Source organism: Marmota flaviventris, chromosome 5, assembly GCF_047511675.1.
Source record: "Marmota flaviventris isolate mMarFla1 chromosome 5, mMarFla1.hap1, whole genome shotgun sequence".
NCBI classification, from domain to species: Eukaryota; Metazoa; Chordata; class Mammalia; order Rodentia; family Sciuridae; genus Marmota; species Marmota flaviventris.
The window spans coordinates 108,417,700-108,433,298 of record NC_092502.1 but is presented as its reverse complement, the minus strand read 5'-3'; the positions used below and the strand labels follow the sequence as shown (position 1 = coordinate 108,433,298).

The following is a 15,599-nucleotide window of genomic DNA, read 5'->3' as shown; positions in this document are numbered from 1 at the left end:
ACACAAACTTCCTAAAAAGGTAGTATCATAAGTGAAAGATTATCTTGAATGAAAGTTTTCTCCCATTGTGGTCCAATGTGCTCAATCACAAAATGGAAAAGAAAGTTGGCACCAGAAATTTTCTTTATCCTAGCCTGTAGGTGGAGGCAGACTTAGCCCGAGTATAAGTTTAGACTTTTAGTTTTCTTGTGTACCCATAAGCTATTCACTCTGTAAGGAGGTAAACCTTAGGCTTTTTGTTTGGTTTACATGTTTGCATTTTATAGTTTCACTTTGATGTATTCAATAAATGACAGCAGGAAGAGTGCTTAACTAAATAATTAGAATATTATATTATGTTTATTGTGTACATTTTTCATATCCCTTGTGAACACCAAAGTAAAAATTTTAGAGCAACATACTTCAGAAGACTTTGATGACCTACACATTTTAAAAATGTATGAGAATTTATGAAAGGATAAATGAGTTAATCCATCAGTCATCACTTATGGAGCAATAACTATGTATCCAGCAATAGGGAAAGCATATACAAATGTAAAAACTATGCTACTGCCTACAAGACCTCATTATCTTGATAAGGACATATTATGTATATGACATTATCCATATTAATGCTAAATTATAAAGCTCTGAAACTCTTAAGTAATTCTGAGAAAAGAGAAATCAGTATGTATTAGATCAGAGGTTTCATGTATGAGATATATGTGATTTATATATATAACAATATAACAGATATATTTATATAATAATATTTATTAAGCTCTTACTTTGTGCTGACATTGTCCTTTAGCATTTTACCTGTGTTACTCATTTCAAACACAGAGTACTTCATTGCTGGATTCACCCAGTTAGGAAGAGGTGGAGCCAATATTCACCCACAGACATTCTGGTTCTGGAGCCTACTCTAAGATTCTCATAAGAAAGACAGGGATCTGGGCAGTGTGAATTGAAGACATTCAGGGAAGGAAGATGAATATAGACAAAGGCATCAAGGGGTAGAATACCCTTTATGAGTTTTTGAGAGTAATGTTTTATACTTTGAAGATTATGTATGAGATTTTAATACTATTCAGTGATAGTCATAAAGCCTTAAAGTGGACTTTCATATATATGTGATTTTTAAATAGTATGTGCTGTTTTTTTTCCTGTCAGATGACTATAATTTTAACAAAATGAGAAGTTATGACTCCTTGTATGATTGCTACTCTCACATTCCCAGGAGATTTGACTATATAAATCAAGATCTGTTTACTATTTTTTTCAACTCTATGACATTTATATAGTTAAGCTTACATAAAACATGAGCATAAAGAAAAATGAAACATTTTTAGCAGCTTGTTATAAATGTGCATTTTTGTCAGTGACAGGTGGGAGAGCATATCTACCCTCTTATAGTTTCTGATATTTTTATCTGATAGCATGAGACCATCAGTGCCATTCTACAAGATATAGAAGAAAAACAGGAAAATTTATTGGTGTTTGAAATAAGAAACCCTGAAGATGCAGGTAAATATGTCTATTACTCAAAAGTGTGATTATTTCAGATATCTAGGGTCATTGTTACCTCATCTTCTTCTTAAGGGACATTTTAAAGTTTGCAAAGGCTGAAAAAAATGGTCTTCTTCATATATATGGAATTATCATTAAAAGTCAGTGATACAAACCAATAGTTTGTATAATTGTTAACAAAGATACTACTATATTTAAGATAGTGGGAGTAATTTGAGAGACATTCAGAACCATGATCAGAGATAAAATACTACTTATGGTGATATGTTCAGATCAAGATATGACAAAAAACATAGGATAATGACTAGAGATGAGATTATAATATTCATTGGCTCCTCAGTTCACCCAGCTGTGTCAACCCTTAAAAATAGATCAAATTTATAACATAGAAAATAGGTTTATAAGGTTGAAAGTAGATACTGATAGATTGAGATCTGTATTCTTTCTAAAAGTCAGTTAAAAATAGTCAAAAGTAATTTAAAGTATCTCATTAGTCTTTCATATAGTAGGATATAACAGTTCATTTTTTGTCCTAATTCATGTTTGTATATAGCCTTTTGGGAAAAAATAGTTTTCTTTAAATTATATCCATTCTACTTTTTTAAAAATTAATTTATTTATTATAATTGTTATACATGACAGCAGAAGGCATTGCAATTCATAGTATTCATACAGAGCACAATTTTTCATGTCTCTGATTGTACACAAAGTAGAGTCACATCATTCCTGTCTTCATACATGTACTTAGAGTCATGATGTCCATCTCATTCCACCGTCTTTCTTACACCCATGGCCCCTCCTTTCCTCACCCTCTCCTTTTCCCTATCTAAAGTTTTTCCATTCCTCCCATACTCCCCCCAACCCCCATTATGGATCAGCATTCACATATCAGAGAAACATTTGGCATTTTGTTTTTTGGAATTGGCTTACTTCACTTAGCATGATATTCTCCAACTCCATTCATTTACCTGCAAATGCCATGATTTTATTCTCTTTTAATGCTGAGTAGTATCCCATTGTATTTATATACCACAGTTTCTTTATCCATTCATCTACTAAAAGGCATCTAGGTTGGTTCCACAATTTAGCTACTGTGAATTGTGCTGCTATAAACATGGATGTGGCTGTGTCCCTGTAGTATGCTGTTTTTAAGTCCTTTGGGTATTAGACCAAGGAGAGAGATAGCTGGGTCAAATGGTGATTCCATTCCAAGTTTTCCAAGGAGTCTCCTACTGCTTTCCAGATTGTCTGCACCAACATGCAGTCCCACCAGCAATGTATGAGTGTGCTTTTTTCCCCACATCCTCATCAATAATTGTTGTTGTCTGTATTCTTAATAGCTGCCATTCTGACTGGAGTGAGATGAAATCTTAAGAGTAGTTTTGATTTGCATTTCTTTTTTTTTTTTTTAGAGAGAGAGAGAGAGAGAGAGAAAGAGAGAGAGTTTTAATATTTATTTAGTTAGTTAGTTTTCGGCGGACACAACATCTTTGTTTTGTATGTGGTGCTGAGGATCGAACCCAGGCCACACGCATGCCAGGCAAGCACGCTACCACTTGAGCCACATCCCCAGCCCCTGATTTGCATTTCTTTAATTGTTAGAGATGTTGTACAATTTTTCATATATTTGTTGATTGATTGTATCATTTTCTGAGAAGTGTCTGTTCAGTTCCTTGGCCCATTTATTGATTGGAATATGTGTTTTGTGTGTGTGTGTGTGTGTTAAGATTTTTGAGTGCTTTATATAGAGATTGTGCTCTATCTGATGTGCGAGTGGTAAAAATTTGCTCCCATTCTACAGGCTCTATATTCACCTCATTGATTTCTTTTCTTTTGCTGAAAAGAAGCTTTTCAGTTTGAATCCATCCCATGTATTGATTCTTTGATTTTAATTCTCTGATTAAGGAAGTTGGGGCCTAATCCGACATGATGAAGATTTGGGCCTACTTTTTCTTCTAATAGACCAGTGTCTCTGATTTAAATCCTAGATCCTAGATCCATTTTGAGTTGAGTTTTGCGCATAGTGAAAGAGAGGGGCTTAATTTCATTTTGTTGCATATTTTTCAGTTTTCCCAGAACCATTTTGTTGAAGAGGCTACTTTTTCTCTAGTATATGTTTTGGTCACTTTTGTCTAATAGGAGATGACTGTATTTATGTGCATTTGTCTCTGTGTTTTTTATTCTGTACCATTGGTCTACATGTTTGTTTTGGTATCAATACAGTGCCATTTTTATTACTGTTGCTCTGTAGTATAGTTTAAGGTTTGATATAGTGATGCCACCAGCTTCACTTTTCTTTTTTTTTTTTTTTAATTTTTTATTGTTGGTTGTTCAAAACATTACAAATTTCTTGACATATTATATTCCACACTTTGATTCAAGTGGGTTATGAACTCCCACCTTCACCCCATACACAGATTGCAGAATCACATCAGTTACACATCCATTGATTTACATATTGCCATACTAGTGTCTGTTGTGCTCCGCTGCCTTTCCCATCCTCCACCCTCCCCCCTCCCCACCTCTCCCCTCCCCTCCCCTCCTCTCTCTCTACCCCCTCCACTGTATAACCCTGAGGGTCTCCTTCCATTTCCATGCAATTTCCCTTCTCTCTCCCTTTCCCTCCCACCTCTCATCCCTGTTAAATGTTAATCTTCTTCTCCTGCTCTTCGTCCCTACTCTGATGTTAGTTACTCTCCTTATATCAAAGAAGACATTTGGCATTTGTTTTTTAGGGATTGGCTAGCTTCACTTACCAGCTTCACTTTTCTTACTAAGGATTGCTTTGGCTATTTTGGGTCCCTTATTTTTCCAAATGAATTTCATGACTGCTTTTTCTATTTCTATGAGGAATGTCATTGGGATTTTGATTGGAATTGCATTAAATCTGTATAGTGCTTTTGATAGTATGGTCATTTTGACAATATTAATTCTGCCTATCCAAGAACAAGGGAGACTTTTCCATCTTCTAAAGTCTCCTTTAATTTCTTTCTTTAGTGTTCTGTAATTTTCATTGTAGAGGTCTTTCACCACTTTCATTAAGTTGATTCCCAAGGTTTTATTTATTTTTTTTTTTGAGGCTATTATAAATGGGGTAGTTTTCCTTGTTTCTTGTTCAGAGGATTTGTCACTGATGTACAGAAATGCCTTTGATTTATGGGTGTTGATTTTATATCCTGCTACCTTTCCAAATTTATTTGTTCTAGAAGTTTTCTGGTGGAATTTTTTTGGATCCTCTAGGTATAGAATCATGTCATCAGCAAATATGATAATTGGAATTCTTTTTTTCCTATCTGTATCCATTTAATTTCTTTTGTCTAATTGCTCTGGCCAATATTTCAAGAACTATGTTAAACAGAAGTGGTGAAAGAGGGCATTCCTGTCTTGTTCCAGTTTTTAGAGGAAATGCTTTCAGTTTTTCTCCATTTAGAATGATGTTGGCATGGGACTTAGCATAGTTGCTTTTATAATGTTGAGATATGTTCCTGTTTTCCCTAGTTTTTCTAGTGTTTTTAACATGAAAGGATGCTGTATTTTGTCAAATGATTTTTCTGCATCTATTGAGATGATCATGATTCTTATCTTTAAATCTATTGATGTGATGAATTACATTTTTTGGTTTCTGTATGTTGAACCAACCAACCTTCCATCTCTGGGATGAACCCTACTCGATCGTGGTACCCTATCTTTTTGATATGTTTTTTTTTTTTTGTATTTGATTTGCCAGAATTTTATTGAGAATTTTTGCTTCTATATTCATTAGTGATATTGGTGTGAAGTTTCCTTTCTTTGATGTTTTTGCCTGGTTTTGGAATCAGGATGATATTGGCCTCATAGAATGAGTTTGAAAGTGTTCCCTCTTTTTCTATTTCATGAAATAATTTGAGAAGTATTAGTTCTTCTTTGAAGGTCTTGTAGAAATCAGCTGTATATCCAACTGGTCCTGGGCTTTTCTTTGTTGGTAGGCTTCTAATGGTGTCTACTATTTCGTATCTTGAAATTGATCTGTTTAACTTGTATATATCATCCTGATTCAGTTTGGGCAAATCATGTGCCTATAAAAATTTCTCAATGCCTTCAGTATTTTCTATTTATTGGAGTATAAATTTTCAAATAATTTCTAATTATCTTCTGTATTTCTATATTGTGTGTCTTGATATTTCCTTTTTCATCATGAATGTTAGCAGTTTGAGTTTTCTGTCTCCTTCTCTTCATTAGCATAGCTAAGAGTTTATCAGTTTTATTTATTATTTCAAAGAACCAACTTTTTGTTTTGTCAATTTTTTTCAATTGTTTCTTTTGTTTCAATTTCATTATTTCAGCTCTGATTTTAATTATTTCCTGTCTTCTACTGCTTTTGGTGTTGATTTGTTCTTTTTCTAGAGCTTTGAGATGTAATATTAGGTCATTTATTTGTTGACTTTTTCTTCTTTTAAGGAATGAACTCCATGCAATGAACTTTCCTCTTAGTACTGCCTTCATAGTGTCCCAGAGATTTTGATGTTGTATTAGTACTCGTTTACCTCTAACAATTTTTAATCTCTTCTTTGATATATTTTGCAACCCATTGTTCATGTAATAGCATATTATTTAGTTTTCAGGTATTGAGTAGCTTCTGCTTTTTATTTTATCATTGATTTATAATTTCATTCCATTATGATCTGATAGAATGCAGAGTAGTATCTCTGCTTATTCTATTTGCTAAGAGTTGATTTGTGGCATACTATGTGGTCTGTTTGAGAGAAGGATATCCATGTGCTGCTGAGAAGAAAGTGTATTCACTCATTGATGATGAAATATTTTTATATGTCAGTTGAGTCTAAGTTATCAATTGTTTTATTGAATTCTATCGTTTCTTTGTTCAACTTTGTTTGGAAGATCTATCCAGTGGTGAAAGTGGTGTTTTAAAGTCACCCAGAATTATTGTGTTGTAGTCTATTTGACTCTTGAACTTGACAAGAGTTTGTTTGATGAATGTAGATGCTCCATTGTTTGGCACATATATATTTATAATTGTTATGTCTTGTTGATATATGGTTCCCTTGAGCAACATGAAATGTCCTTCTTTATCCCTTTTGATTACCTTTGTATTGAAGTCTACTTTATTTGATATGAGGATGTGAAGCCTGCATGTTTCCACAGTCCATGTGAGTGGTACATTTTTTTCACCTTCAGTCTGTGGATGTATTCTCCTATGAGATGAGTCTCTTGGAGGCAGCATATTTTGGGGCCTGTTTAATCCAATCTGCCAGTCATGTCTTTTGATTGGTGAGTTTAGGCCATTAACATTCAGGATTATTATTGAGACTTGATTTGTTTTCCCAGTCATTTTTGTTTATTTTTGGTATTTAACTTGACTTGGTTTCTCCTTTGATTGGTATTTCCTTTAGTGTAATACCTCCCTTTGCTGATTTTCATTGTTGTTTTTAATTTCCTCCTAATGGAATATTTTGCCAATATGGAAAATTTTGTTCTGTAGTGCAGGTTTTCTAGTTGTAAATTCTTTAACTTTTGTTTATCATGGAAGGTTTTTATTTTGTCATCAAATCTAAAGCTTAATTTTGCTGGGTATAAGAGTCTTGGTTGATATTCATTTTTTTCAGAGCTTGGTATATGTTGTTTTAGGATCATATAGCTTTCAGAGTCTGGGTTGAAAAATCTAATTGGGTTTTCCCTATATATAATCTGATTCTTATTGCTTGTGGCTTTTAAGATTCTCTCCTTATTCTGTATGCTAGGCATTTTCATTATAATGTGCCTTGTGGATCTGTAGTGATTTTGTACATTTGACATCCTATAAGCCTCTTAGTATTTGGTTTTCCAATTCATTCTTCATGTTTGGAAAATTTTCTGATTTTTTTATAGATTTTATTTTTTAAATACATGAAAGTGGAATGCATTACAATTCTTATTATACATATAGAGCACAATTTTTCATATCTCTGTTTCTATATAAAGTATTTTTACACCAATTCATGTCTTCATATGTGTACTTTGGATAGTGATATCTATCAAATACCTTCATCATTGCTAACCCCCTGCCCCCCCTTCCCCTCCCATCCCTCTGCCCTATCTAGAGTTTGTCTATTCCTCCCATGCTCCTCCTCCCTACCCCATTATGGGTCAGTCACCTTATATCAGAGAAAACATTTGGCATTTGTGGTTTTTTTTTTTTTTTTTTTTACGATTGGCTAACTTCACTTAATTAATAATAGCTAACCTGTGTAACCAACCTAGATGCCCCTCAGTAGATGAATGGATTAAAAAATGTGGCATATATACACAATGGAATATTACTTAGCAATAAAATAGAATAAAATTATGGCATTTGCAGATAAATGGATGGCATTGGAGAAAATTTTCTGATATTATTTCATTGAATAGATTGCTTGTTCCTTTGGTTGGGAACTCTATGCCTTCTTCTATCCAGATAATTCTTAAATTTGGTTTTTATGTTGTCCCATAGTTCTTGAATGTTCTGCTAGTGGTTTCTTACCATCTTCACTGTGTGGTCAACATTCTTTTCATGATTTTATATTTTGGGGCTGGGATTGTGGCTCAGCAGTAGAGCGCTCGTCTAGCATGGGCAGAACCCGGGTTCGATCCTCAGCACCACATAAAAATAAAGGCATTGTATTGTGTCCACCTACACCTAAAAAATAAATATATAAAAAATTTTAAATATAAAAAAAAGAAATTTTATATTTTGTCTTCATTGTCTTTAGTCCAGTCTTCTAAGTGATCTAATCTGTCAGCGGTGCTTTCTATTGAGTTTTTAATTTGGTTTATTGTTTCTTTCATTTAAAGGATTTCTGGGGTTTTTTTTCAGAACCTCTATCTCCTTATTGAAGTAATGTTTTGCTTTCTGTATTTGCTTATGTATCTCTTTATTGAAACGATCTTTTGCTGCCTGTATTTACTCTCTTACATCATCCATTCATTTACAGAACATTTTAATTATGTACATCCTGAATTTCTTCTCTGTCCTTTCTGCTATTTTTCTGGCCATGGATTCTAATAATGTAGTTTTCTTGGTTTATTTGGAGCACTTTCTTACCTTGTTTTTTTTTTTTTTTAATGTTGTTCATGTGTTTTCCCCTCTAGCACTGCAGATCTGAGGCATTACAGTTTTTACCCTATAGACTTATAGTATCCCTGCAGGGTTCCAATACCTCTCCTTTAAGAGGGAGAACAATATTAAAAGATCCCAATATAAACAATATAGAACCTTAAATCAAATAGCTGCTATTAAGACATTTATGGTTTTGTCACAGTATACAGAAATGATGAGTTCATTTATTATCTATACTATAAACAGTAGGTTTGCAAAAGGGTCTACCATTTCTGAAGGTGGACACAGAACCCGGGGTGAGTTGTAGGATGAGATGTTGAAGGGGGTAGGAGGTGGGGATATATAGTTATTAGATCTTAGAAAGTGTGAAAGAAGAATCTAAAGAAGTTGGTTAGTAGCAGAAGAGAGAGAAAGTGATTTGGGGGAGACAAGTAAGTGGGAAGATAATAGAGAGAGTACAAAAAGCAAACAAACATAAATATTAAGAAAAATAAAAAATGTAGTAATAGATAAAAAGCATATGCAACACAACTGTAATATACTATTCAGACATCCCAATCCTCAGTAGCTTAATTCATGAAAAGTACTTCTTTTCACAAATGTTGGGGGTGTGAGGGCAGGAGAAAAGAGAGAGGGGAAAGAAAAAATCTTGAAAGAAGATACGAAGATTGTGCTTTTTTTTTTTTTGAGATCAGTATCTTTCCTATTTCCCTTCTCATTCAATAGGTGGGGTTATCTGTTGTTTGCTGTATCTTCACCCTCAGGATAATGTTATTAGGGTGGAAGGGTTAGTCTTGGGGGCGTAGCTCCTGCAGGTGGGGTACAGTACTTGTCGGTCCTGATGGGAAACTTCACACCAAGGATCTCCTTTGAGGCCTGCTGTGTGGTGTGGGTACGTGGTCTTATCTCCTTATATCACCTGTAACTCTCACAATTCCTGGTCTCTAGTTTAGTCTTCAAAATGTATCTCACTCACCCCCTCCCTTTCTAACTTCCCAGTCAGGAACCTTTCTCTCTGGAGGTATTTTGGGCTGTGCTGTGGGGGCTGCACACCTGGGGGTGGAGAGCTGTTTTGTACTGGGAATATCAGTACTCAGACCAGCTGTGTGATTGCAAGCGTTATAGGCTACAGGAAAGAGGAGGGAGTTGGGGACTAAAGGTACCTTTATATTGCTTCTAAGCCCCAGCCGGTATTCCAAACTGGGGAAATACTGGCTAAAGTTGGCTAGGAAGGTGTCCCAAGATAGAGGCAGCTGCTTTCAGCAATGGAGTGTTGGTCTGGTTGGGCCAGGTGGTGGCAGTGGGCAGTATGTTAAGAGATACAATTCTGTGGCATGTAGTGTTGTGGCTGACAGCTGTCTCTAGACCCTGTGCATTGTCCCCCTGTGTAGGCTACCACATGCAGGGGACTATGGCAGTGGTTGAAGTGTCCCAGATGGAGGCAACTGGGGGAACCCCACATTGGTAGATGGGGGTCCACACAGGAGTGATGGAATTCCTGTGTGGGTGGGCAGCCAGGAGTCCTGTGCCAGTGCTGAGGCCTAGAGATCTGCAGGGGTGCGGTGGCGGTGATTCCTGGGAGGGAGCAGCTGTCAGGAGTCCTCGAATTACTCACAGAGAAACAGTATTCCAACTACTTGAATCCCGGGTCATGGAGAGACACAGAATGCAGCCTCCCTCTAACCCACCATCTTGGATCCCCTCCATTCTACGTTTTTATCCTAACCTAAAGCATGGTACATGTTTTGAGGAAAATAATATAAAATAATTCATACTCCTAAATATGTATAGTTAGTGTATTTTATTTACCATTCATGCATTTAAGCATATTAAAATTTATAACTTTTTTATTATAGAAGGCATGTAGATATACTTTAAAGAAGGGAATATGCTAAAATTATTTATTCCTGTTTTACCACAATATTTTGATGTATTTGTAATCCGGCTTTTTTTTTTTTTTTTTTTGATCCAAGAATATAGTTATGCTTAAACCTCAATAAAACTTTTAAAAACTGTTTGGGTCATGCTAGATGTGCTATTTTTGCATTCTTATAACCATTACTTTTAGTGGTTATGTGTTATCACGTTGTTCAATAAATGTTTCATAGTTTACTAAAATTTCCCCTTTTTGTTGAACATTTAAATTATTTCCAATTTTTACTATTATGCCACAACATGTAGCCCTTTTTATGGATTTATGATTATATTCTTAGGAAAGATTAACAGAATTGGGATTATTGGGCCAAATTATAGAAACATTTAAAAGTCTATTGATTTGTATTGACAGATTGATTCCCTAAAGTATTATATACTAATTTCCATTTCCACCAAAATAACTTTAGCTTTTGTTTTTGGTATATACTGCTAGTAGCATTAGTATTTTTATTTAAAATGATCATACTAGCTTAGTAGGGGGAAAAAAGCCTTATTTGTATTTATTTATTTATTTTTTGTGGTGCTGGGGATTGAACCCAGGGCCTTATGCATGAGAGGAAGGAACTCTACCAACTGAGCTATATCCCTAGCCCTAAAAAAAGCCTTACATTTTTATTTGCCTTGTTGATTTTCATGGGACTCTTGCTAGTATTTATTATTTTGTGAAGTGACTGCTCCTGTTCTTTATTTATTCATCTATTTAAACCTGGTTATATAATAAAATTATCAACCTCTTTTCCATTATAATTTCTACAAATACTTTTTAGCCACTTGACTTGTTATTTGTGTTAGTTTTGTGTTTTAATGCATAAATTTTCAAATTCTGTGTAGTAAAAATGTATTAGTCTTTTTCTCTGGCTATATTTTTGAATACTTCAAAGATTAGAAACTTTTCTTCCTCTCACCCCCAGATTTTATAATTATATTCTATTCTAACCAATACATTGAATAATCACATTCCCTTTATTTTTGTTTGTCTGACCCTTAAGTAAGGAGAGATAAGGTGATGGAATCCTTATTTTTGCTATTCAATTTGGAGATTCTCATTAGTTAAGCAACACCTCTCTAAAGAAATATTTTTACACATTTACCCCCTACACATTCTGACATTTTTAATATGTCTTTGATTTGACTGAAGGATCCAAGAGTAATGAATATTATTTTTGTACATGTCTTTGAAATTTGTCATAGGGAAATCTTGCATTCACTTTGATATCTCTAGTGCTTCAACTGGAGACCAAAAATTGCTATTTTAAATATTGAATTTTTTCTAAGCATTTTAATGTATAATTCATCTAAAATCTCTGTTCTTTGTGTAATATAAAGATGATAATAGGATGTTTCCCATATCACTACCCCATTTATGCACCCTTAAGCGTAGAATAATTCACTTCATTCTTATTGTTTTACAATGTATATTAAAATATTATGCATATTAGGATGCCTCTGATAAATAGGCATATAATATCAAATTACATGTAAAACATCTTTATATCCTTTCTTATAGAAGCATAGAATATTTTAGGGTTATTGAGATATGTTATTTTTGCCTGAAGTTTAAAATTCATTTAGAAAACCCAGTGTGACAGGGCACATATGTAATTTAAATATCTTTTAATAAGCAGAGTCAGATTTGTTATACAAATTTATGTCTAAATTCTTAATGATTATATATCTTTTCCCCTTTTTAACATGTGCATGACACAATGAAACTAATCCATCATGGTAGTATTAGGGACACTGACTCTATACATAATCACATAATTTTTTTTAAACATAACACAATTTTTTATTATTATTTTTTAATATTTATTTTTTAGTTTCAGGTGGACACAGTATCTTTATTTTATTTTTATGTGGTGCTGAGAATCGAACCCAGTGCCTCACGCATGCTAGGCGAGCGTGCTACCACATCCCCAGCCCCACAATTTTTTATTATTAAATGAGAAAATCTCATTTGTTACATCGTCACATTGCTAGTCAAAGAAATGCTGCAGTGATGAAGAAAATCAATTTTGGATCAACCAAAGTCCTCATTTGTACTACATTCATTTACAAAGAAATAATGTTCAACACAGCCCAACAAAACATTCTTGGTTTTCTTCATATTGAAGGTCCCCCAAACACATAATTTATTTTATTTTATTTTTTTAAATGTTGATGGACCTTTACTTTATTCATTTATTTATATGTGGTGCTAAGAATCGAACCTGCCTTACACATGCTAGGCAAGTGCTCTACCACTGAGCCACAATCCCAGCCTACAAAATCACATTATTTGATTTGCAAAGGGAAATTCTGGAACATATTCCAGTTGTGAACCTCATATAATCTGGTAAAATGTGTCTTTGTTTGAAAATATTGAACAAAATCCTTAAGAAACAAAGCCAAAAGTGAAATGATTAGTGAGTGGCTTAGAAGAAATAAAAAGAATTCATTTAAGCCTTTTTTTTTTTTTTGCACTGGGGATTGAACTCAGGGGCACTCAACCACTGAGACACATCCACAGCCCTATTTTGTATTTTATTTAGAGACAGGGTCTCACTGAGTTGCTTAGCACCTCACTGTTGCTGAGGCTGGCTTTGAACTCGTGATCCTCCTGTCTCAGCCTCCTGAGCCCCTGGGATTACAGGTGTAGGCCACCACACCCAGCTTCATTTAAGCCTTTTATTTCCTACTTAGGAATCTAGAGTTGGACATAATCCACATTTATATGTAAATCCTTAATAGTAAATTTGTAAGATTTATAAGTAACCTTGTATGTTACATTTTGCTCTCTAAATACTTCAGAAACGAAATAACATGATTTTAATTTTCAAGAATTTATAATGTATATATTTATATTATAGCATAAATAATTTTTAAAAATAAATAATATAAAGCCAATTTCTGATACACACCTCAAAGTATTAATAGCAATTTCCTTTTCGGAGTAAAATAAAAGAGAAGCAGGGGAGTAAGAATAAGGACTTTAACTGTTCATTTTTGTAAACATTATATTGTTTTTAAAAAACTTTTTACAATATTAGCACATTCTTTTTTAATTTTTTTTTTTTTTGCAGTTGTAGGACAGCATGCCTTTATTTTATTTGTTTATTTTTTTATGTGGTACTAAGGATTAAACCCAGTGCTTCACATATGCTAGGCAAGCACTCTGCCACTACAGGCTCAGCCCTAGTGCGTTCCTTTTATATTTTAAAAAGTTTTGTTTTTTTACTGGGGTTGGGGGATGTTGTTTTGTTTGTTGGTGATACTAGGTAATGGAATGCAGGGCCTTGAGAATGCCAAGCAAGCATTACACCATTAAGCTATACCCCACAAACCCTAAAGCAAACAATTTTAACAGACAAAATTCTTACCTTCATTTGCTGAGTTCATCTATAGATAAGAAAGTTGACCATCTGTAAATAAAAATTTTTTAAAAATAGAAAGAATTTTGAATGTTTTTACCATAAAGAAATATTTAAGATAGGTAGCTTTGCCCTGGCTTGAACTTTATACAATGTATACATGTATCAAAACATAACATTGTTTCATAAATATGTACTATTTTATGTATAAATTTTAAAAATAAATAGAAAAATGTAAAATAGAGAAGTAGAAAGAAAAATCACTCAGTCTTACCACCCAAAGACCATTATATTTTGCTGTTTTTTCCTACTTTTTCTTTAACATAGCTATGACCATATTGCAGACATAATTTTGTTTTCTCATTTTTTACTTAATATTAAAAAGAATCTTCCTAGCTTATTAAACTCCTCATAAATCTCATCTAAATGGCTACATGGTTTCCTACGTGTCAGTGCAATTGTTTACTAATAATTATTTTCATATTTATTTACTGAATAATTTTTCTCCACTTTGAAGTTGTTGTCAGTCTTGACTATTACAAGTAATGCTATGATGGTTGTTTTTCCTTTGATACCTTTTATTCCCCTCACAGCACATTCACTTTCTCTATCATCCCTGTGAGCTTTCTGAGACCAGCGACCAAAGCAAGGCCGTAAGAATACAGATAAGAAAATTTCCTTTTATCAGTGTCCTGATCAACATACCATATGTCAAAGATCATTAAGCAAACTTGAAATTGAATTAGCAAAATAATCCTTGAAATTTTGATTGAAGAAAAATAAAGTGCTTGAAGAATATAAAGGGAAAAAAGGAACTATGATCTTTCATTAAATTTAATATATTGTTTCAGGCTGATTGTGAATCTATGGTAGTCTCTGTAACAAAGAGTAGATACAAAATTGCTTCCCATCTTGATCTGAAAGATAAGCTGACATTATTTTTTTAACTTAAGAAAGCACATCCTTTGATGTTCCAGAAGTAGTAATATCTTGATGTCAAACAGTCCTTACCTCTGTAGACTCTGTGTCTCTAGTCAGGTTTTCACGATGCATGGTCTGCTCTAAAGTTGTTGGGAATACCTTGTTTTGTGAAACTGAAGTGCTTCTGAAAAGTATTGTACAGATATAAACTTTGTCAAATCCAAACATTTGAAAAATATGCCTGGTAACTTTTTATATAAAGAAATTTAATTGAAAGGATGAAGGGAGGAAGAGAAAGAGAAGAGCTGACCATAGAGGTCACATGACTATTGCATGACTAATCTTAGGTTCTCAGTGGGATAGCAGAATTAGAATTTAAACTGGCCTGCTTGTTCTTGGCACAATATTCTTACCTATACCTCAGGGAATTTCTTTAGAATGACATTTTAAATAAGCCTTGATTTAGATATCTGGGCCATTAATATTTGGAAGTAGGTAGGGAATAATGACTTTAAAAAATTAACACTAGGACCAGTTTGGTGTGACTATTTGCTGTCTTCAATTAACTGACTTTATATTTTATTACCATGTTTCTAGAACAATACATTGAAAAGATGTTAGAGATAAAAGAGATTATGGATAACGTACTTGCCAAACAGAAAGCAGAAAGGGATGATCTGGCTAAAAAATACAGGTGAGTGAAAAAAATATGTGCTGTACAGTTTCTAGAACGTATCTGTTTTTAGCTATAGAAGTACTGTAGTTTGGATCTGCAATGTCCTCTAGAGGTGCTTGGTAAAGGCTTAGTTCCC

General features: G+C 33.8%; 1 protein-coding gene across 1 annotated transcript in view; it reads left to right on the top strand.

Moving 5' to 3' along the window:
* Positions 1–15,599, top strand: part of Ankrd31 (ankyrin repeat domain 31) — a 190,863-nt gene that overhangs the window by 144,999 nt on the left and 30,265 nt on the right. The window contains 2 exon segments of the mRNA XM_034636448.2: positions 1,419–1,506; positions 15,385–15,481. Of these exon segments, the coding sequence (XP_034492339.2) occupies positions 1,419–1,506; positions 15,385–15,481 (185 nt within the window).